At 31.9% G+C, this 23,626-nt stretch overlaps 4 protein-coding genes across 5 annotated transcripts; 2 read left to right on the forward strand and 2 right to left on the reverse strand.

Annotated features, from left to right (window-relative positions):
• Positions 1–6,020: 6,020 nt before the first annotated feature.
• Positions 6,021–8,284, forward strand: LOC127258414 (CASP-like protein 4A1). The gene is made up of 3 exons (XM_051285249.1): positions 6,021–6,803; positions 6,932–7,073; positions 7,874–8,284. Exons 1-3 carry the CDS (start codon positions 6,139–6,141, stop codon positions 8,066–8,068), a joined length of 1,002 nt encoding a protein of 333 aa, XP_051141206.1. The 5' UTR covers positions 6,021–6,138; the 3' UTR covers positions 8,069–8,284.
• A 157-nt stretch (positions 8,285–8,441) lies between these two features.
• On the reverse strand, positions 8,442–11,025 carry LOC127258413 (RNA exonuclease 4-like). 2 transcript variants are annotated; one of them, XM_051285248.1, is made up of 7 exons: positions 10,944–11,025; positions 10,705–10,856; positions 10,492–10,622; positions 10,193–10,404; positions 9,905–10,111; positions 9,694–9,774; positions 8,442–9,566 (listed from the first exon to the last, which is right to left on the reverse strand). In XM_051285248.1, the coding sequence occupies exons 1-7, from the start codon at positions 10,979–10,981 to the stop codon at positions 9,317–9,319; spliced, it is 1,071 nt and encodes a 356-aa protein (XP_051141205.1). In that variant the 5' UTR covers positions 10,982–11,025; the 3' UTR covers positions 8,442–9,316. The 2 variants fall into 2 exon arrangements, with proteins under 2 accessions (XP_051141205.1, XP_051141204.1); XM_051285247.1 differs by having other exon boundaries at positions 9,905–10,404.
• Positions 11,026–15,345: 4,320 nt separating this feature from the next.
• On the forward strand, positions 15,346–19,106 carry LOC127258575 (protein KINESIN LIGHT CHAIN-RELATED 2-like). Its single transcript, XM_051285471.1, has 3 exons — positions 15,346–16,151; positions 16,409–18,422; positions 18,511–19,106. Exons 2-3 carry the CDS (start codon positions 16,471–16,473, stop codon positions 18,740–18,742), a joined length of 2,184 nt encoding a protein of 727 aa, XP_051141428.1. The 5' UTR covers positions 15,346–16,151; positions 16,409–16,470; the 3' UTR covers positions 18,743–19,106.
• A 3,581-nt stretch (positions 19,107–22,687) lies between these two features.
• On the reverse strand, positions 22,688–23,626 carry LOC127258440 (uncharacterized). Its single transcript, XM_051285280.1, has one exon. The coding sequence runs from the start codon at positions 23,606–23,608 to the stop codon at positions 22,844–22,846; it is 765 nt and encodes a 254-aa protein (XP_051141237.1). The 5' UTR covers positions 23,609–23,626; the 3' UTR covers positions 22,688–22,843.

The raw sequence follows: 23,626 nt of genomic DNA on the forward strand, positions 1-23,626 counted from the left end.
CGATAATATTAATCTCAAAAATATTTATTTTATAGTTCGTTTAGTGTGATTTTTTTGTTGGACCTGATTTGCAGGGTATTAGATTCGAGATTTACTAGTATGCACTTTCGAACAATGAATGTAAATTCTCAAATCATAAAAAAAAAATAAAAAAAAAAAAAAAAAACACTCCAACTCTCATTAATGAGGTGGATCCTACTTATTAAATGAGGCTCACAACTAATAATATAAGTATAAAATATAATTATATTTTAATTTATTTTAACAATAATTTAATTTTTTATTGAATAAAATTTTACTTTATATAAAATAATGCTCACTCAATCTCATTTCATTATGTCTTTTTCTTTTTACACAATTAATTTAAAAATATTGTATATTAAAAAGTTAAACTGTATTTAATTTAATTGATGATATAGTTATAATAGAGCGAAATATATTTATTTACTTAATATTCTAATATTCTTTGAGTAAAATAAATAGTAAATAATTTTGATATAAATTATTATTTGTATTTAGACAAATAACTTATATAATTATTTTTAATAATATTATTTTTTAAAAAAATAAATTATTTATAACAAATAATTATTATTACTTGAAATATACTTTTTTTTTAAAAAAAAAAGTGTTTAATTTTATTTATCCAAAAAAATTTATTATTCACCCATTAATTTTTTCTCTTAAAAATATCAAATCTTATATGATATTTAAAAATAATTTTATACTTCTCTCGTCTCATTGAAAGGCCACTTTCTATTTTTATTCGTGTCATTACAATGTTATTATTTTCTATTTTAATAACTTTTACACAAATATAAAATAACAAATACCTTCATTTTTATATTTTATTACAAAATGTTCCTTCTATATTTTTACACAAATAACAAAATTAAAACAAGTTTAATACCCCATTATTAATATCTACCAACCCATCTAAATATCTAATACCAACCCACCTCACCCGCAATTGTTACTCTCGCAGTCATCTTGGCTTCGATTAGGTTTTGTAACTCTCGCGATTCTCTTCTCCGTCGCCTCCTTCCTTTTCGGCTTTGATTCACCGGTGATGTCGTTTACACTTTGTAGATGTGTTTTCTGAATTGTTTAGCGACTTTTGATGATTTCTCTGAATCAGCCGTCCTAGATGCCTTTTTCGTTCTTGATTTCTCTTGATCTACTATTGTGGACACTAATACCATGGTGCTCCATGGATTCGCCCCTCATTCGGAGTTGGAAGTTGATTCCAGCATTGCCCTTGTTTGAGCCAGGCAATCGCTGTTTCGGATACCTTCTTCGTCGACCCAGGGTAAGATCGAAGCGGCTCCATTGAGTTGCTCTTTTACCCGTGGAGTTTTAATCGATATGCTTTGTATACAAGGCCGTCTAGGACTTTTTCGGGGCCTGAGCAAAAAAAAAAAATTATAGGCCCTATAAATATATGATTAAATGTATACTTAAAATGATATTACCGACGTTGGTTTCAGTTGAATAAGAGGTTGAAGACAGCAATTTGACGGTGTCGATTCGAAAGAAGAAGATAAAAGAACATATTCGATAAATGTTTATATTTGAATTAAAAATAATAAATTTTAATTATATTATGATTACTATTTATTTTGTTTATTTTAACTATATCAACTATTTTAAATTCAAAATATTTTTTAAAAAAAAATATATAACAAAAAAATAAAATTTTAGACTAAAACAGAAATGTACACGGCCGTGTAAAATTATACATGACCCTGTAACAATATGGTTATGTATAATTAATTATACACTGAAATATACATGGTCATGTAACAATATGACCGTGTAGTTTCCAGGTCAGCTGTCATGTCACATCCGTTGTGTCCACGTCAGTAATTTCCGTTAATTTTTTAACAGTGAGACAAAAATTGATTGAAATTATTTATAGTTTGACCAAAATTGATTGAAATTATTTATAATGGGATCAAAATTGATGAGTTTTTTTATATTTGAACCAAAATTGATAAATTTTTGTTATATTAGAACCAAAATTGATGTTTTCCCTAATAATAATAATAATAAATACCAAAAAAAATTGAGTTTGTTTTTTTTCTAAACATTAAATATATTTGTTTAAAAAAATTAATATATTACACACTCATTATTTTTATATTATTTTACATAATTTTCTATAATTTACATTATTATTATTATTATTATTTTTCAAACCTAAACATAAAACAAACAACCCTAAACATCAATTATTCACACGTCGATTCAGGTCAACTAATGTGTTCTAACCGATGGCCATCAAGATATATATATGCTCTTTATGTAATAATAGGATATTAGAATATTGCTTTAATTATTTATTTATTTATTTAATGGATAAGGTAGACTAATAATATTTTCTATTTATTGGATATATTCATTGGCCTATGGGTCCAAATCTAATTCTTGTGTCCAATTATAATTAATACTATGACTCTGAATGTTTATTTTTTTTGTTTTACTCCTGTGTTCGATTTGAGTTTAAATTTATATTTAAATATTTTTTTATGTGATTGATAAAAAGAATAATACATTTTGAGAATTACTAAATTTTTATTTGAAAGAAAGAAAAAAAAAAAAAACAAGAAAAAAAAAACAATTTGCAATTTTTTATTTAAATTTACAATTTAAATAATACTTCAATTAGTAGGATCATGTAACTCGTATCATGTACGAGTGATTATGTAATATAATATTTAAATAAATCAATTATAAATAATAAATCATATTTTATCAATAACGTATGCTGCATATATGCAAATTTTATATATAAAAATAGTCAAAATTAATTTATAAAAAATTGCTATGAACATATTTTTAGTACCTTGATGTTTATATATTGTTACCATTGTCATGACAATATAGGGGTGAAAATACGATAGATCAGACTATACTTTGGCTAAATAAGTCTGATCTGTTCAAACAATATTTGGCTTAATCTTAGCCTATAAACTTGAAAAAAAATAAATTAAGAGGGTGTTTAGAAAACAGCGTTTTGAATAGCTTTTAGTTTATTGAATAGTTTTAGTTGTTTGATCAGTTAAAAAGTTAATTTAGGTGTTTGGTAAATTAGTTTTTTTAAAGAGCTTTTTGGACCCAAAAAACTAATTTCTAAAAAGCTTGTCTACCCAGCGTGTTGAGAGAGCTTTTTTATTTTAATTTTAGTTATTTCTTATTTATCCTTAAAACTTAATTACTCCCTCCGTCCCGCTGCAAGTTTGTCATTGGCTTTTTGCATGTTAATATTTGAATATTAATTATTATATCAAGACGTAGTATAAATCGAGAAAAAAAGACAAGAATATGTTTATTAGTCTCATATAATACCAATACAACGACTTTTTAGAGTAAATTATTCAAATATAAGGATATTTTTAATGTCACGTATAATGACGCAAAAACCAAATGGCAACCTTGCTGCGGGACGAAGAGAGTATTTATTTTATACATATAAATATATTTTTATAGCAGTATTTATTAATTATTTTTAATATATTTAATTTATTAAATTATATTTTTATTTTTGTAAATTTAAAATAATTACTATTATTACTTATTATATATAAATTATTTTATTTATAAAATATATAAATTTTTAAAACTAAATTAAATAGAAAAAACAAAGGTTATTAATTTATTTTTATATATTAAAACAATAATTAACATAATAAAAATATATATGAGAAAAATTTATTATTTTATATTTTACATAATTTTACTAAAAAATTATTATTTTTTAGTAAAAATAATTTTTTCAGATCTAAATAATGAAAATAAAAATAAATATTTTTATAATTTTCAATAATTAATAACAAAAATTCTTATAAATTTCAAATCAAAATGAACAAAATTAAATATTTTAAAAAATAACATATCAGCTATTTGATATTTTTATAAATATATTTTAAAAATAACAAAATTAAATATTTTAATAGTATAAACAGCTAATGTAAAACAGTTGTTCTTTAATACAAACCGCTAATTGAATCGGCTAGTCAAACCAGCTAATTGAATCAGCTAACTGCTAGTAAATCAACTAACAGTTAAAAGTTATCGGCTAATTGTCAACTTTTTAAAAGTTTGACTTACATAATATTTGTATTTATTTATTTGTAAATTTAGTATTAGAAATTTAAAAATAAAATAAAATACATACAATTATGTAATATATATAAGTTAAAAAAATTCTATTTTTTAAATTAATTTATAATTAAAATTATTTAATAAATATTATTATTAGATAGATTTAGAAAATTATTCTTAATATATAATAATGAAAAAAATATTTTTATAAAACAATAATAATAATAATAAATAGGTCGGTATGTTAATTAAAAAATAATAATTTAATTTTAAGTCAATTATATTTAAATAAAAAAAATTTAAAAAAAAAATTTGACCTTATCTTTTTATTAAATAGATCAGACCAAGAATAAACTTTGGATACGCTAGACCGTAAATCCTTGACAGACTGGTCTGCCATATTTCCATCCCATTGATAAAATAAACATTATATTTGTGATTATTTTTCAAATATGAAATCAAATTTTAAAATTAATTATTTCTTTAAAAAAAAAAAGAGTGAAAATAGAACAATTGAATGGAAAAGGAGAAAAAAAAAAAAGGTTCTTTCACTCAACTCAACGCTATTTCTTAATTATAATTCTCAAATAATAATAATAAATAATATAAAGTACTTTTATAAAAGTCAAAAAGTAAAAAAAAAGAGTTTAATTACTAAAAATTTTAAAAAATTAAAATATTCAACTTAAAATATATATTTTATATTTTTGAAACAATTTCTCGTATCATACACCAAAAATTAATTTATTTAAAAACGTTGGGTGAACGAACATTCCACTAAATATTGACAAATATAAGTTTCAATACTAAAACATAAATACTTCCTCCGTCTCATAACTATGTATCCGTTTACTTTTTGCACGGAGTTTTAGAAATATTAGTATTATATTGGGATGTAGTAGAAATAAAGTGTAAATGACTAAAATAACCTTATTAGTATTGTGTGATATAAATGTAATGACATTTGTGTAATATATTGTAAGTTGTAAGAATATTTGTAATGTTAGGTAAATAATACAGTTACTAAAAAAATGAAATGAATATGTCGTTATAAATATATTGTATAATGAAAAATCAATTTATAAAGGTAAAAAATCAATTTATAAAGGTAAAAAATCAATTTTGGTCTCAATATAATTAAAATTTATCAATTTTGTTTCTAATATAAAAAATTCATCAATTTTAGTGTCATTATAAACCATTTTAATCAATTTTGGTTTCATTATAAATAATTTCAATCAATTTTGGTTCAAACATTAAAAATTTAACGGAAATTGCTGACATTGACATAACGGGTGATATGACAGCTGATCTGAAAACTACACAACCATGTACAATTATACACGACAATGTATATTTCAGTGTATAATTATACATTGCCGTGTAACAACATGACCATGTATAATTCTACACGGCCGTATATATTTCTGTTTTGGTTTAAAATTTTATTTTTTTTGTTATTTTTTAAAAAAATATATATTTTGAATTTAGAATAGTTTATATAATTAAAATGAAAAAAAAATTAATAATAATCATAATACAATTAAAATGTATCAATTTTAATTCAAATATAAATATTTATGGAGTATGTTTTTTTTTGGAAGAATTATCTAAAATTCTACTGTTTACTAATTTTTTTTATATATTATACAACTTTTTTTATTTTTATATATTATAATATTAAAAATTAATTTTACATTTCAATATAATTTTAATAATATATTAATATATATATATATTTAATAATCACCGTTGTATTTATATTTCAAAATTTATTGTAAATTTTTTAAAATAATTTAATTTATAATTCTAAAAATATAAAATATAAAATAATTATTTCAAAATAATATTTTAAAAATTTTATTATGTGGAATCCTTCTATAATTCGGTCGATCATAGCCATCCGTTCTGTCATCAACAAGATAAATAAAAATGAAATAACTGTAACCTTGTCTGCTCGTCACTCCGGCGAAGAATCACTCATACTCCTCCCTCCGTTGACACCAATTCGCAGGAACTCGAATTCTGCAAATTATGGAGAGCGAACGAACTAAACGACCCACATCCCTTTCCCCAGATTCGATTTCACATCCACAGAACATAACAGCTCCGGGCGACCACATCTCCCTCTCACCGCCGGAGGGTTCTCCGGGAAAATCACCGGCTGAAAGTTACTCCTCGCTGCATCACTCCAAACACAGCAGCGGCCACATCTCCCTCTCTCCCACTCTGGGTTCGAAGCGAAACTCGCCTGCGCGCTCTTCGGTTGAATCCGATCGGACATCGATCAATCTCAGCCACGGATCCTCGCCGGAGTACGAGGCGCCACGATCGGCCGAGAGGATTCGGCCGGCGGTGGTGAGCAAGGATGTGTTCATGGAACCTAAGGAGAACGTGGTTGTAATAGAGGAGCCTATGGCGGTTGTGAACCGGGTTGTATTGGAGGAGCCCAAGGCGAAGAAGGGGGAGGCTACCAAGGGCTATTCGGGCGGCGGAGAGGCGGAAGTTGGAGGACGGCGAAAGTTTAAACCATCGCTATCGATATTGAGGAGAGCTAAAAGAGAGAAGATGGTGAAACAAGCTGGTTTGGGATTTAGGGTTTTTGGATCCCTCTTTTGCTTAGTTTCGCTTTCAGTGATGGCAGCTAATCGGAACCAAGGCTGGGCTCTCGATTCATTCTACCGTTACAAAGAATTTAGGTAGAACTGTTCAATTCTTCATCTATAAATCTTCAATTTCTTGATGGTTCCAAGTTTAAGATACAATTCCAAATTCTGTTGTGAGCTACTCTGCTATAGCTTTTATAATTTCAAATGGGGATTGGCAGGTATTGTATGTCAGTGAATGTGATCGGATTTGTATACTCTGGAGCTCAGGCTTTTGAATTATCATATAATTTGGCCACCGGAAAGTATGCTGCGCATCAGCATCACCTGCTCCGGCACTACCTCGATTTTGCGTTTGATCAGGCAAGTTCGTCTCTGTTTTCAGGATATTCAAGTGTGTATAAGTTTAGATTCAGTAAATGTTTCATGTTATGGTGAAAGGCACATTTTCTGTTTTCATCCAATTCCCATAATAATGGCTAAGTGACTCTTGATTGCTCGGGATGTGCTATGATGCATCTTTTTGTTATGTTGTCTTTGTTGATTTATTGATCATCAAGAATTTTAATCCAACATTGCAGACAAACCAGAGATCTATTAAGTCATTATTAGATAGTTTGGAAATGCTAGACGATATTTAAGTCTTTAAGACACATCGTGAAAGGCACTTTTAAGTTTTTTGGTCGACATCCGGTATTAATTGCTAAGTGATATGTTGCTATGATGCATCTTTTTTAGAGTGCAATGTTGTTGTCTTAATAATCATCAAGAACTTTGATCCATTATTGCAAGACTCATGAGTCGTCAGTTAAGGCATTAGCGTATTAGATCATTGGAAGATATGTTTGGTAGTGTTTATACCTGACTGGTAAGAATCTTTCATTGATTAATTTCATCTGTTCATGTTGCCTAAAAGAGTTGCAGCGTAATGCATTTCGGGCAATATTTTGATGATTATTTCATCAAGTATTTATCTGCTCTGCTTTGGCACTTTAAAGATTATCAATAGAAAAATCAAAGTAGAGAAGTTTCACTCCCTTTAGATGTAGCCCATAAATATATATATATATATATATTTGTATCTTCTTGCACACACCATGCCTCCCTCTATATCCTTTAGTTATCTTGGAATGGAAATGAGTGGATTTTACTTGTGGTGACAGATAATTGCCTATCTTCTCATATCAGCCTCATCATCAGCCACCATTCGGGTTGAGGACTGGCAATCTAACTGGGGCAACGACAAGTTCCCGGGTATGGCTACCACTTCCGTATCAATTTCTTTCCTTGCTTTTGTGGCCTTTGCAGCAAGCTCTCTTGTATCTGGCTATGTACTCTGCACATCTAAGTCTTTGTAGTTAGGGATCTCTTGAATGCCATTTTGTCTGTGATGCCTATCTATACCTTGTCAACACCTGAGAGCTTCTTCATGGAGTTGTAAAATCTGTATATATATATATATATATATTTGTGTGTGTGCGTGGAGATTGTCTGTAACTGTAAGAAATACAGGTGATACAAGAAATCCATGTTATTAGTTTGGATGAGTGACTAATAAATACTGTGGTAAGTTACATTTTTGTCCCTATAATTGCTCTTCTTTAAAATATATATATATAATATTCCCTTTGTCCACGTGTTTTGTCCATGTTGACGTTTTAGTTCATTCCGCATCTCATGTCTCACTTCTTTTTTGTTAAAGGATTATATATTTTAGTTATCTTAATAGGGGTTATAATGATTTATATTGTATTGTAATTATTTTTATTAATATATTTTTTAATTATTTATTAATTACTTCCTTTGTAAATCAATTACTCCATTTGTTCGTCATATTTAGTTACACTTCATTTGTAATTTACAAATGAAGTGTAACTAAATATAAAGGATAGAGAGAGTATATTCTTTCGAAATTTTCCTATTTACAATGTACCCGCCACTAGAAGTTAAATGGAGGGAGTAATAAAAAATCTTGAGTTCCTATTTTCGGATGGAACTTGTTAGTTAAATTTTGGTCTTTCATTTTTATTTTATTTGATTTTTTTGAATTTTTGTCTCTTGTTATTTACTAATTTTCAATTTTAACCCACACAAGCACATACTTCAATGGGGATTGAACCCGCTTGAGCTAGACTCTCTTCGCTTGTTTATTCATTGTTACTTATTCATTATATGATATCCTAAAGTCTAATTTGGATAGCCCCACGTGCTGTTGGCCCAGACCCAGATGGCCCATCAGACTGTCTGACCCGGCCCATAATCCATGGGCCTGGCATACGGGCCAAATCAGCAGACTTGAATTTTAATTGGATCTGTATATGCATTGAATATGATTTTTTGTACTTAAAAGAAAGTGGGAAAACAATGAGGATTGAGGGACAAAAATTAACATAAACATGCATCTGCTAATCTATGGTGCTCTTCCTTGTTGTAAGTCTTTAATGTGCTAGCCTCAGAAGTCACATACATGCATGTATATATATATTGAAAGATAAAAGAGAGGATACAATGTGGCCGTTATTTTTATCTTATTTTGCATGTTAATTAATTTATATTTGTACTCCATAATTATGTGTTAATCCTTTTGATGTACGAAGAACCATGCCTCAACCTCTTTGTTTGGAGTCTAAACACCAACAATAATAATCAGATCTTGATAGTTCCAACATCTTTTGTGGAGTCATTCTCTCAAGCTCACTTTGTCGCATTGATGCAAAAGTATTCCTGTTTTGTGGGTCTGAAGCCATAGGATGATAGCCTTCAGCTATATGAGCCTGTGAGCGAACTCTCGTGTACAGCCTCAGTGCTGCAACGCAGTCTTCATATGGTTCTTGAATTCCAGTTTGAATGTCATATCTGTATGTGAAGGATATTGATAAGAACATATGAGGATCGTTTAAAGTAAACATCAAGCTTCTATATATAGATATGTTATTGGAATTTTGCTCGGGTTATAAGTTATATAAGAATGAAAGCTACTGACCCTAGGTATGCCTTTGTTAAGTACTTCAGTGAGTTTCTGAGTTTGCTTGTTTTCATCAATGGAGGGTACGTTGCTGTATCTCTGTCAAAGAAATTATAAGTCTAACAAGATAGCTGATGAACTCATTCTATCGACATACATTTGAGATTTTTTTTTTTTTCATGAAAAAACGTACATTGTGACACAGTTTTGTCTGAACCAAACAGCTTACCTGATCAATATGGAAGGATAATCCACTTCCAAGCATTTCAACTCATAATCTAATCCATGGCCAACTAGGATCTGAGCTTTTCCACCTCTTGATCGAATTTGTTGCATTGGTTCACCATTGCATAATAACTCTTGAATCTTTCTCTGAGCTTGCCTAAGTGGCATTGCATCCCTTAGAAATTCTTGCCGAATGCCCGTTGTGTCATACCTAACACATTGAGAAAGTTCAAGTCTATTTGATACTTTCTGATTGATATAACCACACATAGTCTTAGCTGAAACATCATACCTGTAATTTGTGACCGGAATGAGTGGCTTGATGTAAGTTTGAAATATTATCTTTTCATGCTCATCAATGAGGCAGACTCTTGCGCAGAGATCCATGGTGCCATCTGTGCCACCGCCAACCATTTTGCAAGAAAGCGAAACCACTTTGGTCTTGCTATTGTCAGTCCTTAACTCATCTTTAATGCGCAAGCTAGCCATTTGAGATAGAAGTCCCTAAGACAGTCAAAAATAGTTTATACATGCATTGTGTAATGAGGAGAATCTAAAGCATTCTGGTTCAAGTTTTTAAGTGCTTTTTACATTACTTCCGCGAGAATATTGGCATCTCTCCTTATGAACTTGTCGAGCATGGTGGCTATTAAGAATAGTTAAACAAAATCTGCATCCTCTTTCCCTGAATATCCTTTCACATTCAGCCTTTGGCAGTGGCCCTGGTAGAGGAATTCACCATATTTCATGATCTCAAACTTAACTGATGCATTGCGAACAAAACTAATCAAGGTTAACAAATACCTATCAAATGCTCCCTAAGAGACTCGAAGGAGCGACAATGCTTTTGACAAATCCCACATTTAGGTTCGTGATTTGAGTGATACGATATTCTCATATGCTCGACTAGATGTTCCATTTTGTTGAACTGTCTGTAGCATGCTGCACACTTGTTCCTGATCATCAAAATAGTGATATTGTTGTATCGAATGTATCAACTTTGTATTTGGAAATGGCTATCATTTAACTGAATAAAAGTATACCTCAGTGTCTCTGAAGTCTCGCATCTGCTGCCATCCATGATCCACAGATTATAGTCTTACCAAAGTTGAGCCTAACTTCAGAACTTGGGAGAGTTAGAAAGAAATGTAAATCTGTAGGTATTTATACTTGCTGTAGGAATCTCTCTCTCTCTCTCTCTCTCTCTCTCTCTCTCTCTCTCTCTCTCTCTCTCTCTTGCTCATACTTAGGTTTGAAAGATTCCTTACATGATTTTAGGTATCTTGAAAATTTATAAACTAGAATCACCAACTGGTTATTAGTGCTACACATTCATTGCAATCCAAATACTGCAGGGCACATATTTGAGCCAAGAGACTGTTTCTCATGCTTCTTATTATTATTTATATTGAGGTTAGGCATTGAAGAAATCTATAAGTTCTTTGTTTTTGTCAATTTAATATGGGAAACAATTAACAAGATGTCCATGAATATTTATATATGAAGTGCCCAACATTCTTTTTACGGAAATGTTTAAATGCATATCAATCTTGGAGTCATGTTCATGTTTGCAATGAGACTACATATGAGATTGCAGTATTTTATAATTATTTTTTATGTGTATGTGGGGGGAAGGGTTCTTGGAGAAGTGTTGGAATTCTACAATATCAGTATTCTTTCAGCCAGCTGATACCAGGTAAAAGGAGAAATCTAGGATTGAGGAGTTTGACTTGGGAATCTTTTGACTGAAGTAGGGGTCAATACCTTTAGACACCCTTTGGGAAAGACAGCATTTTACTATTCGTATCATCTTCCTTTTTGGAACCTTTTTTAATTAGATGAAGGTAGAGAGAACCTTTGTGCATCCTCAGTCTCGAATCTTTACCTCAATGAAGACTGGGGTCATAATTAATCATAAACATTCGTTTGGTATTTTGATCATTACTAAACTGCATTTTTCATTCTTCAGCTGAAGTGCACATATTGACATGGCTTTCTTTGTTTCAGTTGATTCTATGTGCAATAGTTTCACTCCTATTAAGTTGCATTATTCATCTTCGTGTACACATATCGCAACCTAGTCTCATTGCACTGAATCATGTGAATATTCGAGGAGAAAAGGAGAGACCTGAGGTTCACAAAATGTAAATCTTATTTAGTGTATCTTTTTTGCTCCAACCCCTAAAAAAGAAAATGAAAAGCATATGATTCTTCAGATTTCAAAATGGTCAAAAAGAGAAGCTTCCATTTTTTGGACAACTACATGCACTCGGAGGAACCTAAATTTTTTTGCAAGCTGTCTAATTGCACCATTGTCTGTATATTCCATGGATACAGGGCAGTATTCTTTAGTTACATTCAATATCATAGAGTATATGCTTTAGCAGATATGCTTATGTGAAGATTGAGCATGCATTTATTTTCATTATAATCGATGCTTCTCTACCCTATGGTTGTGTTTGTTTGGGGGATTTTAAAAATATCTACTGTTCTTTGGAAAATTTCCCCCAAAATAATAATCGATGACTCTCTAAGGCGCATACGAATATTTTTTAAGTTTTATTTTTTCTTAATAAATTTTTTGTCCCTACTTCCTTCTACATTATCAATTTAGAAACCTTGCTTGATCTATCTGTCTTGTAGGATCAAGACAGAATTGGCCAGGTAAGCAATCAATGTGGCCATATTTTTAACCTTGTTGCCTTTTCATCATACTACACGCTTTTGATATTTCACCTTCAAGCCATTAGTCAAACCGAATAATTATTTTATCACCATCTGAACGATGACGATGCTCTCAAGTGAATACTAATACAACAGTACATGCTAGCATGAAATCCTTGTCTTTTTACTGTCTGACTGGGGTATTAATATTTACGAGCGCTAGTCCAATGACAAAAATATCGCACTAACTAACGCTAGACACATGTAGTTGCATTGGCGCTTAGCTTGTTGCTATCATATAATATCTTCTGCTGCAAATATAGAAGTTCTCGGCAACTTGTTTCTATATAGAAGCATTAAATAAACCTGCATTTATATCTATATTTATCTTAGTGTGATAACTCAAAATAGTGTAGATCAATTAGCATTCCCTTCACTTTTGCATAGATGAGCTTTTTAAAGCTACACAAAATAAAATAAACAGATTGTTTGAATAAAGACAGACAAGTGTCTCCTTTATTAATGAGAAATAATTTGATTAGCAACCACCTGATTGAGATAGTAGGAATTATCCTGAATAAAATGACAAATAATTAGACGTATCAACAATAATGAAACTTGCCGAAAGTGTAGCCATCATCAGTTTATAATTTGTCTTAACAATAATGAATAGTGAAGCTTGTAGCATCTCTGATTCTCCTATGGTAATTGCTGACATAAACTAGCTACGCGGCTGTTAATTATTTGATAAATCGAGGATTTAGCACACTGTTTTCTTCGATGACTATCTCTTGTATTCTCTGCTTATGGTTCTGATCCTTTAAAACTGATGTTTATTCTACTTTCTGCTGAATATATTAAGCATTTTGGGAAGAGACAGATTGAAACAATAATCAGTGATAGATTCAATCATGGAGCTGTTGTGATGTTAGGAAGATTTTTGTCATGTAATAAGACACACACAGACAAACCATATTATTTTTCATCTTCTTGTTAGTTTAGAGTCAACTAAGCTATTGAACAATATGCGTGTGTTCATATATGTTCATTTGGTGTAAGAATTATTAGAACCCTCACCTACAATATTCTGAGCAACCACCATGCAAGAAGAGGTGGTTTGGGGACACCTTTTGTATGTAAAATTAATAGTACAATGATTCTATTATTGTATTATATTCTGTGTATGGGTGTGATAAGTCCACTTTCTTTTTTTTTTTTTTCTTGTTTGTTTGCCAGTATTTGGTGCCAATGATTAATTAATTCTGTATTTTAAAAGGAAGTAGTATTATATATTCATTGTTATCATTATTGCTGTTGATAATTAACAAAAAGGGTTGGGTTGGGAGCCTTACTTTAGCTTTGGATTTGGATTTGAATTTGAATTTGATTGGTGAACTTTGTGTTCCTAAATTTATGATAAATCTCTACAGGATTAGATCTTGATTTCAGGTGAGAGGAAGTGAGGTGTAAATTTAACTTTATGGATGGATGCCTGCAAATTATTAAAAAGTTTCTTCAGGAATCACTATCACTATTGGTGATAAAAGATGATTGATTTGATTGAGCATCCTTGTGGTGGGAAAAATATAGGTTGTGTTTTTTTAGGTTTGGACTGGCAAGGAATTTTGTTTTTTTTTTTTTTAAAAATATATATATATATATAATGTTCAATAATATTTGATGAGAAATATATTTTTGAAAATGTGTAAATCCAAGTAATAAAAATTAAATATAAACTCTAAAAGAAATATACTCAACATGGGTTCTTTTTATGTCTCGGATCCAATTTTGGTATAATTTATCATAAAATTTTCCTTTTAAAGTATACCATTTTATTATATTATTAATTTATTTTTCATATAAGATATTATATTCAATAATGTAAAATAGTTATTTTTCATTCCAAATGAAAATATTTTTTTATTATTATTATTAAAACTCCTCGGAATTCAAAAAAAAAAAAATTGTAAATATATTAAGCAGGTGTTATAATAATAATTAATTCTTGGGAGTATATGTGTATAAAAAAAATATTGATGGCTTTGCAAACAATCATGGCCTTTGCTTAGTATGAAAATTAGCTATGCTTCTTTCCTTTCCCATATTCACTTGACATTGACCTTGCTTAATATTGTGTCAATCAAGATAATACAAAATAATTTAACTTCAATTAATATACACACATGTTCGAATCAGTATTGCAAATCCAAATTTAAATATGTTTAAATCAATATGATTTAATTGATTTTTACATGTCCCTCTTATTGTAGTTTCACCCAAATTTCTTAATTAATATATATATATTTTTTCCTCTAAATTAAGAACTGCAGATCTTCTTGCTCAAGGTTTCAAATGTTTTGGTACTATTAATTATGAAATTAAATACCTTTTAAAAAGACTAGTATAAAAATAAATTTAAAATTTAAAATATTATATTAAAAAATTAAATTAAAGAGAGACTATAGAAAGTAAAATGCAGAATAAATGTAGAAAGAAAATTGTTTTGGTACTATTAATTATGAAATTAAATATCTTTAAAGTTTTGGTCTCAATTCCAACCTTTAAACAAACAAACAAGTCAAAATTATAGAATAATAGGAGTAGTATCTATCATTTTCTTGATGAAAATGGACAATTGAAGAATAAATAAAAATTATAGAAAGAACATAGGTTCTATCTCTTTAAATTGAACAAGATATTCACCTGAATGTATGTAATTTTTTATTTAATATATTGCTAAAAAAGAAAAAAGAAATTCTCATTCAAAATATAATATGAAATACTATTATAGTTCGAATTTTTACCATCTACATTGTGGCCACTTACTAGTATGTAATCCAGAAAAATAAGGAACAATTATTAATTAAATTTAGGTTGCGAACGGGGATGGTCCTGGACCTGGACCTGGACTATAAGAAGGCCGGGCCCTTGCAAGATCGGAAGCCCTGGCTGCCATGGCTTCAATGGCGCGCGATGATGTTCGTTCAAGTGGACTGTCTCTGTCCGCCATACTTTGATGGTCTAGCAAATAGCCAAATAGCTATAAACCATCAGATCACAACACAGCACAGCAGGCGTATGATTATGAAGAAGAAGAAGTGAAGAAGGTTTTGGGGGCGGTTGCTATGGCGGAAGATCACAAGTCGTCCTCATGCTTCAACATTCTAACTTCTCTGCCCCCCACCTACACTTAACTCAACACTATCCATTCGTTCATTCGTCTACCTACGTCTACGTTTGTCATTTCTCGAATCCTTCAAATAATTTGATTCTCAGCCATTCCTTTACTTTTTTTTCTATATTTGATTCGATTCCACTCGAACCTCCAATAGATTAATCATCCGATCGATTCTGCTCCTCCTACCCCAAACCTACGCCTACCCCTACCCCTACCCCTCCCCCTCCCTTCCTCTTTCTGTCTTTTCTGCCAATTTCACCTCTGCCATTTCTCTGCATATACATATATATATATATATATATATTTAGGCGTGTCGGAGCATTTGAATAAGGAAATTCGAGGGCGGGGACCTGGCCGGAGATATTAAAGCATTCCTCGTGAAAGCGAAGGCTCTCAGAGCCAATTTGAGGTATGATCTTTTGTTTTTGCCGTTCCTTGTTCTGTAACTTTGAAACGATTTTGTGCGTCGCCGTTTTGAATGAGGCGGAGATTTTTCAATGTGGCTATGGTTATTGTATAAGAAATTTGGTGTTCGTCTTGCAATAGGTTTGTTTAGAGTTTCGTTCGTTCGTTCGTTCGTTCGAGTTTGTTTCCTGCAATGGCGATTATGTTGTTTTGTTCTCTTTCGTTTCCAAATGCAATTTCGTAAGGTTTTTCCATGTCCAGGCAATAGCAAGAGCACATCCAATTCCAAGGCTGTGTTGAGTTGATTCTAACCTTGAATTCCGATGCCTGAATTCATCATGGATGGATCCAAATCCAAATCCAATGGTGAGATTTTTTCCAAGGATCATGAACAACAGCATTACATCTTCTCCGATAGGTCTCCTAGAAGTCCATTGAGCACACACAGCGCACCTCCTTTGAGCACCGAGGCCAACTCTCTCGATCTAGCCATTGATGGAGCAGTCGACACCTCAATCGACCAGCTGTACAACAACATATGTGAGATGCAGAGCTCCGATCAGTCTCAATCCAGGCGCAGCTTTCTGTCCTATGGCGAAGAGTCGCGCATCGATTCTGAACTAAGGTTCCTTGTTGGAGGAGATTACGATAATCTAATGGAGGTTAAGAAGGAAGTTGTCTCTGAGCATGGCAATGGAGAAGATAACCACAAACTTGAATATGCCAGTGATGTTGTTGTTAATCCTTCAAGCAATAAGTCCATGTCCCCGGCGCAGGCGAGAAAGTTTTCTACGAGTTTGAAAAGCAAAACATTCGGCGGGAGGCCACCAAATGGAAAGCAAACCATCAAGGGTACGAAGAAGCTGAACACCATTTCCTCAATGAAGATTGAGAAAAGTCCTCCACTTGCAGGTGCTAAAATGCAGAATGGAGGGGATGACAATCACGGCGAAACAGGGTATCTCGGGCCGTATCTACTGAAGCAGGCGAGGGACATAATAGTGTCGGGGGATAACTATCAGAAGGCTCTCGAACTGGCTCTCCGGGCAATGAAATCCTTCGAGGTTTCCTCAAGTGAAAAGTCGAGTTTAGATTACGTTATGTGTCTGCACATTGTGGCCGCGCTTTACAGCCGTTTAGGGCGATACGCCGACGCCATCCCCATTTTGGAAAGATCGATCGATATTCCAGTGATGGATTTGGGCCACAATCACGCTCTTGCAAAGTTTGCAGGTTGCATGCAGTTGGGGGATACATATGCGATGCTCGGGCAGATCGAGAATTCGTTGCTGTTCTACACTGCGGGTTTGGAGATCCAGCGACAAGTGTTGGGAGAAAACGATCCTCGATTTGGCGAAACTTGCAGATATTTGGCTGAAACTCATGTTCAAGCAATACAGTTTGATGAAGCAGAGAAGCTCTGTTTAATGGCTCTTGATATCCATAAAAAGAACGGCATGTCGGCTTCTCCCGAGGAAGCTGCAGACCGAAGACTTCTCGGGCTGATCTGTGATTCGAAAGGGGAATATGAGAGGGCGCTCGAGCATTATGTTCTCGCCAGCATGGCAATGGCTGCCAACGGGCAGAACGAAGATGTCGCCGCCATAGACTGCAACATTGGCGACGCGTATTTATCCTTGGCACGCTACGACGAGGCGATTTTCGCGTATCAGAAAGCTCTAAACATGTTTAAGTCGTGCAAAGGAGAGAATCATCCCTCGGTTGCTTCGGTTTACGTTCGATTGGCGGATTTGTACAACAAGATAGGGAAGTTCAGCGAGTCGAAATCCTACTGTGAAAACGCTCTTCGAATTTACAACAAGCCGAGCCCCGGAAGCCTTCCAGAGGAGATTGCTAGTGGGTTGGTCGATATTTCAGCTATATACGAGTCGATGAATGACCCGGACCACGCGTTGCAGATGCTTCAAAAGGCGGTAAAAGTGTATGGCAATGCACCAGGACAAGTGAGCATAATTGCAGGGATTGAGGCTCAAATGGGAGTCTTGCACTACATTTTGGGAGATTATTCGGAGTCTTATAAGTCTCTGAAGAATGCGACAACGAGGTTTAGATCGACGGGAGAGAAGAAATCGGCTCTTTTCGGGATTGCCCTTAATCAGATGGGGCTTTCTTGTGTGCAGCTGTTGATGATAAATGAGGCTGCTGATCTGTTTGAAGAAGCAAGAACCATTCTTGAGGGCGAATGTGGACCATACCATGCAGATACATTAGGGGTTTACAGCAATCTTGCAGGAACATATGATGCAATGGGCAGGTCAGTGTTTTGGTGTTTTTGCTGTTATAAGTTCGATTGAGTTTGTGATGATCATCATACATATTATATAGCGAGTGTGAATATGCAGGACTGGTGATGCAGTGGAGATATTGGAATATGTAGTGGAGATGAGGGAGGAGAAGTTGGGAACTGCAAATCCAGAGGTGGAAGATGAGAAGAGGAGGCTGAGTGTGCTGTTGAAGGAGACAGGAATGGTGAGGACAAGAAAATCAAGGTCATTGGAGAAGCTGCTTGTCAATAATAATAATCATAATCATGACAAGTTTAGGACTTATGTTGATGATGAGGTTGAGGAGTAGGGTTCTTGAATATACATACCATATTATTTTACTTATTTGTTCTTATTATTCTTTTTGTGATTTTCTTTTGACTAGTTTGTTGGATTGGTTGTGGTTTTGTTTTCTATGGAAAGAGATTATTAATAATAAGGTGGAGAGAGAGAGAGAGAAGAGTGGGTAATTAGGCAATTCATCATATGTATGCACATAATGTGTAAAGTGAGGAATTTGAATGAGCTTTGGGTGGGTGTCAAGTGTCAATTGTGTGTGTTGTGTTGTATTGTGATGTGATGTTCCTTTGTCAACTACTATTGTGTTTTTTTTTTTTTGTTGTGTACAATGTTAATGTAATGTAATGTGGCAGTGTTTTTCATTTAGTTTATTGAAGGGGAAGATGAAATTTCTTTTTTTTTTTTTTTTTTTTTTTTTTACGACGTGGAAAGCCGTAGTCGCTACCGAAAGTGCACACTGGACAAACCCCCGGATAAATCTAATACTCTGTAGATTAGGCTCGGCGAAAAAGTCGCATTAGGACCATGTGTGGCAGGTGACCTCCCGGATGAATCTAATACTCTGTAAATTAGGCCAAACGAAAAAGTCACATTAGGACCATGTGTGGCCGGTGACCTAAGGCGTCGGAGCTTTGAACCCATAACCTCATGGTCAAGGCCGTCCCTGGCCCGGACGAAAGGAGCGACCGCTCAGGCCCAAGCTAAATTAGGACCCATTATTTATTTATGTTATATATAAATTATTTATATACAAATATTATTTGACATTAGTGTATTGGTATAAAAGCATGGCTTTATGGTTAAGTTTTTTTATAGGTTCAAATCCAAGTACCTTCAAAATTTAAAAATATTTTTTTATGCATTAAAAAGAATTAGACAAAGTTAATATTAATAGTATTATTGATATTTTGCATATAAAAATATTATGAAATTTATTTTATTTAATTATTTATATTTTATTATAGATAAAAAATATATTATTTATACGGCCCTAATTTTTGTTTTAAGATTGTTAATATTAATACTATTATTGATATTTTATCTAAAAATTCTAAAAAAATTATTTTATTTAATAATTTATATTCTATTATAGGTAAAAAAAAAATCGGAGTAGATCATTTATATATATTTAAGGGTTTTTTATTTTTGTTTTAATTTATTTTTTTTGCACTAAAAAGATAATAAATATTAAATAAAATTATTATTATTATTATTAGACAAAATTATCAATAACGCCTTTATAATTTCGAAATTCAGTGTAAATCCTCTATATACTTTAAAAATGGCATGAACCCTCATACTCTATATTTTTTTGGTGTTGAGAAGATGACTTTTCATCTATATTTTTTGTACGGCGGAGTTTCATATAGCGTTTGTTAAAATATAAGGGAGTCTTACGTAATTTTTGAAATTTATGCTAGAAAAAATATTTTTTAAATTTATATTTTATTATAGGTAAAAAATATTATATATATATATATTTAAGGGCCCCTAATTTTTATTTCGTCCCGGGCCCTTCGAAAGTTAGAAACGACCCTGCTCACAGTCACAAGTTCAACCCCTGCACCACCGGCATTGCGGGACGTCTTTTTCCTTTGTTGTTGGAACGACCCTTTTGATTATAATAATTCATGTTTTACAGAGGTTATACTATATGGGTTTGGAATGGAATTATATATACACTGATGTCATGTGATGGGACACTGGGCTTGTAATTAAATTGGAAATGCTTCGTATTAATATCCACTATGTCGTCTAAGCATATGCTTTTTCTTTTAATATATATATTTTATTGAAAAATGGAAATATTAATTATTACACCTAATTTAAAAAGTGCAAGCATAATTTTCCATGATATATAAGATTTTATATTAGGTGATGGTGTGTAAAAATGAAATAACATTGAGTTGCTTTGAATGATTTTTTTTTTTTTTTAATTGAAAAATAGTTTCACTTTTAAATTATACATTGAGAGAACAAAACACAAACAAAAGCACATTTTTCCCTTTTTCGAAAATCTACTTTAAAATAATCCAAATTTTTTCCAAAACTAGCCAGATAATATACTTTAAAATAATCCAATTTTTTCCAAAACTAGCCAGTTTTTATTAGCCCAACTAAAAAAATACTTAAAATTTTACATCCAATTAACAACTACTTTCTATTGCAAGAGAATCGTAATTTAAAAATACGAAAAAAAAATAATTTAAAACTAGCCAGATTTAAGTATTGTGTAAACTAATCTAACTACAGAGCTTAGCCTATAAAAATTATCCAGCCCAATTAAATGGGCCTCAATCCTTTTAAGTAATGCACTGATAAAGCCCTATATAAAAGGGTGTATTTGTTTGAGGTTCGAATTTTGAGTTGGAATTTAAATAGTAAAAGTTTTGAATTTGAATAGTTGTATGATGTGATATAAATAGGTATTGATGTGATATTTTGAATGTAAAATTGATTTTTAGTATAATATAAAAAATAAAAAATAAGTGTTTGATTTGATATTTTTGAGAATAAAAAATAGGATGAATATTGTAAATCTAATCCAATCACCCAAACAAACACAACCCAAATTGGCGCAAGTTGATCATATGAATATATAATATTTTCCATAGAAGACAACGCGCCACGGCCTCTACAGTATTAAATATTCAAATGAACTCTATTTATATAATTTTTTATGTTATTTATTACAAATATAATTGAAGGTATTATAGTAATTAAAAGTAAAAGATAAAAAAAAAAAAAAAACTTCGAAATATTCATTGTAAAAAAAAAAAAAATCATTATAAAAATTTAAAAATCAAATATTAAATTTAAAATAATATAGTTTATATTTTTTACACAAATTCTCTATACCACAAAAAAAAAAAATTCATTTCATCTAAAAAAAAATTGGGTGAATAGAGCCGATGTAACAAAATTATTAATATTTATTATAAATAAATATTGAATTGAGAATAATAATTAAATATTAATATTATTTTTAATTTTCTAATTATAATAATAAAATACATTTGACTAAACAAAGGTACAAATAAATTTGATGGACAAAAGATATAATTATTTATTTAAATTTTTACTATTAAAAAAATAAAAAATTTTAAAATTTTAAAAAATCTTTACAGAGCTTAACTTTGCACTACAGCAATCTCTCGCTCACTACAAATTTGGCATGCTTTGTAATGCTATGTAGTGTATTGTCGTGATCCAACGCCACACCACATGCATAAATAATCCTACTATCGTATCACTTTAGTAGCTCAACCCTCAAAAGTAAATACACATTCGTAGCTAGAGCTAGCAATTAGTCGATTCGTGTATGGTTGAATACTTTAAACGGGTTAAATTACATAACTCTAACCCGATCCGTTTATGATCATATCGAGTTCGTGTTAACCCGTTTATTATCGTGTCGGATTCGGGTTGACTCATGTTGACCCGTATACATAATTAAGTCGAATTTCTTGATTCAAATTAAATAATTTTTTGTTATGGTGTTGTGTTATGTTGGTTTTTATTGATTTGAGCGTAAATTAGGTTGAATTATTTAAAATTGAACTTAGTTTAAATTAATTTATGAGAAAATTATTAAATTATGATTATTTTACATATATAATAAATATATTAATCAATATTAATATATTATAATCGGGTTGTCGTGTTGGGTTCGAGTTGAGAGCCTCAACCCTAACCCGACCAGTTTACTATGGTGTCGTGTTCGTGTCAACCCGTATACATAATCGGATTAAAATATTTGACCAAAACCCAATTATTTCGTATCGAATTGTTGTATCGGATCAGTTTTTGTCAACTCTTTTCACAGCAATTCTTACGTAACAAAATCAGTGACAATATTCAACAAAATCATGCTTGCTTCACCATGAGATTTTACGATCACCTTCAAAATTTGAGTTTAATTTATAATATCATCATCATCATATGGCAACTAAATATTACTGTATTTCACATTTTTGCCCATTTTCAACCGTTTTCACACACATATAGTGAACTGGAAATTAAAATTAAAATTAACAGCAGTAATTATTATAGAGGATTGAATGCGTGACAGGGTACATACCTGGAAGTGTTTTAAAAGCGCGGGAAACCTTTAGCGTTGGCGGAAAAACCCTACGATGTCTCGCCGGTACGGTAGGTACGATTTCTTCTTATCTTCATCCTTCGTCGCTCTGTTTCGTATATACAACACTTCATGCGCCGATGCGGCGGCGGCGGCGGCGTTCGTCCCCTTCGTTTTTTCTAAGGCTTCGATTTGTAGTGATTTTTCTCTGCGGAGTTTTGGAGTCAGAATCGCGAAACCGTCTTTCCCCTCACTGTTGCTTCTTCGAAGAAAATCGCAAATATTCCACCGCCTCAACACCGATCCGGTGGAATTGCTGTTTTTACATCTGCTAGAAGGCGGTTTGTCAGCTGCTTTCGGCTGCAAAACTCTGTACGTCGCACCTGGTGACGTATTCTCCAGATAGTCGGCGTCGTCGGACGAAGAAGGCGATTGAGGATTATCTCCTTCGCAGCTGTGAAGCTCGCGATCTTCCATAAGGAGTTTCCGCAATGGAACCGTAATGTTCGGATCGAGTCGCTTGTTACTGCTGAATCCTCCGTCGTCTTTCCGCGACGGATCACGGTTGAAAACTGGAAAAACAGATCCAATTCGGCCTTCATAGAAGGATTCCGCGGATAAAACATCCTTGTCATCTTCCCGCACTAACGCAAACTCGAAATCATCGCCATCGTCGCCTCCGCGGTTTGATTCCTCCTCCTCCGCCGCCACTTTGGTGGCTACTTCCGCTAATCGGTTGGATGAGTAACTGCTGAAGCTGGGGCACTTGTCTTCATCTCCTTCACAGTTCTCCATTGTTTCACCTCACTCTCC

Source organism: Andrographis paniculata, unplaced genomic scaffold, assembly GCF_009805555.1.
Source record: "Andrographis paniculata isolate CXL003 unplaced genomic scaffold, ASM980555v1 Contig59END, whole genome shotgun sequence".
NCBI lineage: Eukaryota > Viridiplantae > Streptophyta > Magnoliopsida > Lamiales > Acanthaceae > Andrographis > Andrographis paniculata.

Bases quoted from the DNA above. Each gene is read 5' to 3' on its own strand.
- LOC127258414 (XM_051285249.1), top strand. From the start codon at position 6,139: ATGGAGAGCGAACGAACTAAACGACCCACATCCCTTTCCCCAGATTCG. The intron at 6,804-6,931 runs GTAGAACTGTTC...GGGGATTGGCAG, and splicing joins TACCGTTACAAAGAATTTAG to GTATTGTATGTCAGTGAATG. The intron at 7,074-7,873 runs GCAAGTTCGTCT...TTGTGGTGACAG, and splicing joins TCGATTTTGCGTTTGATCAG to ATAATTGCCTATCTTCTCAT.
- LOC127258413 (XM_051285247.1), bottom strand. From the start codon at position 10,981: ATGGATGGCAGCAGATGCGAGACTTCAGAGACACTGAG. The intron at 10,405-10,491 runs GTAAAAAGCACT...TGACTGTCTTAG, and splicing joins AATATTCTCGCGGAAGTAAT to GGACTTCTATCTCAAATGGC. The intron at 9,567-9,693 runs GTCAGTAGCTTT...CTTCACATACAG, and splicing joins TTAACAAAGGCATACCTAGG to ATATGACATTCAAACTGGAA.
- LOC127258575 (XM_051285471.1), top strand. From the start codon at position 16,471: ATGCCTGAATTCATCATGGATGGATCCAAATCCAAATCCAATGGTGAG. The intron at 18,423-18,510 runs GTCAGTGTTTTG...GTGAATATGCAG, and splicing joins ACATATGATGCAATGGGCAG to GACTGGTGATGCAGTGGAGA.
- LOC127258440 (XM_051285280.1), bottom strand. From the start codon at position 23,608: ATGGAGAACTGTGAAGGAGATGAAGACAAGTGCCCCAGCTTCAGCAGT.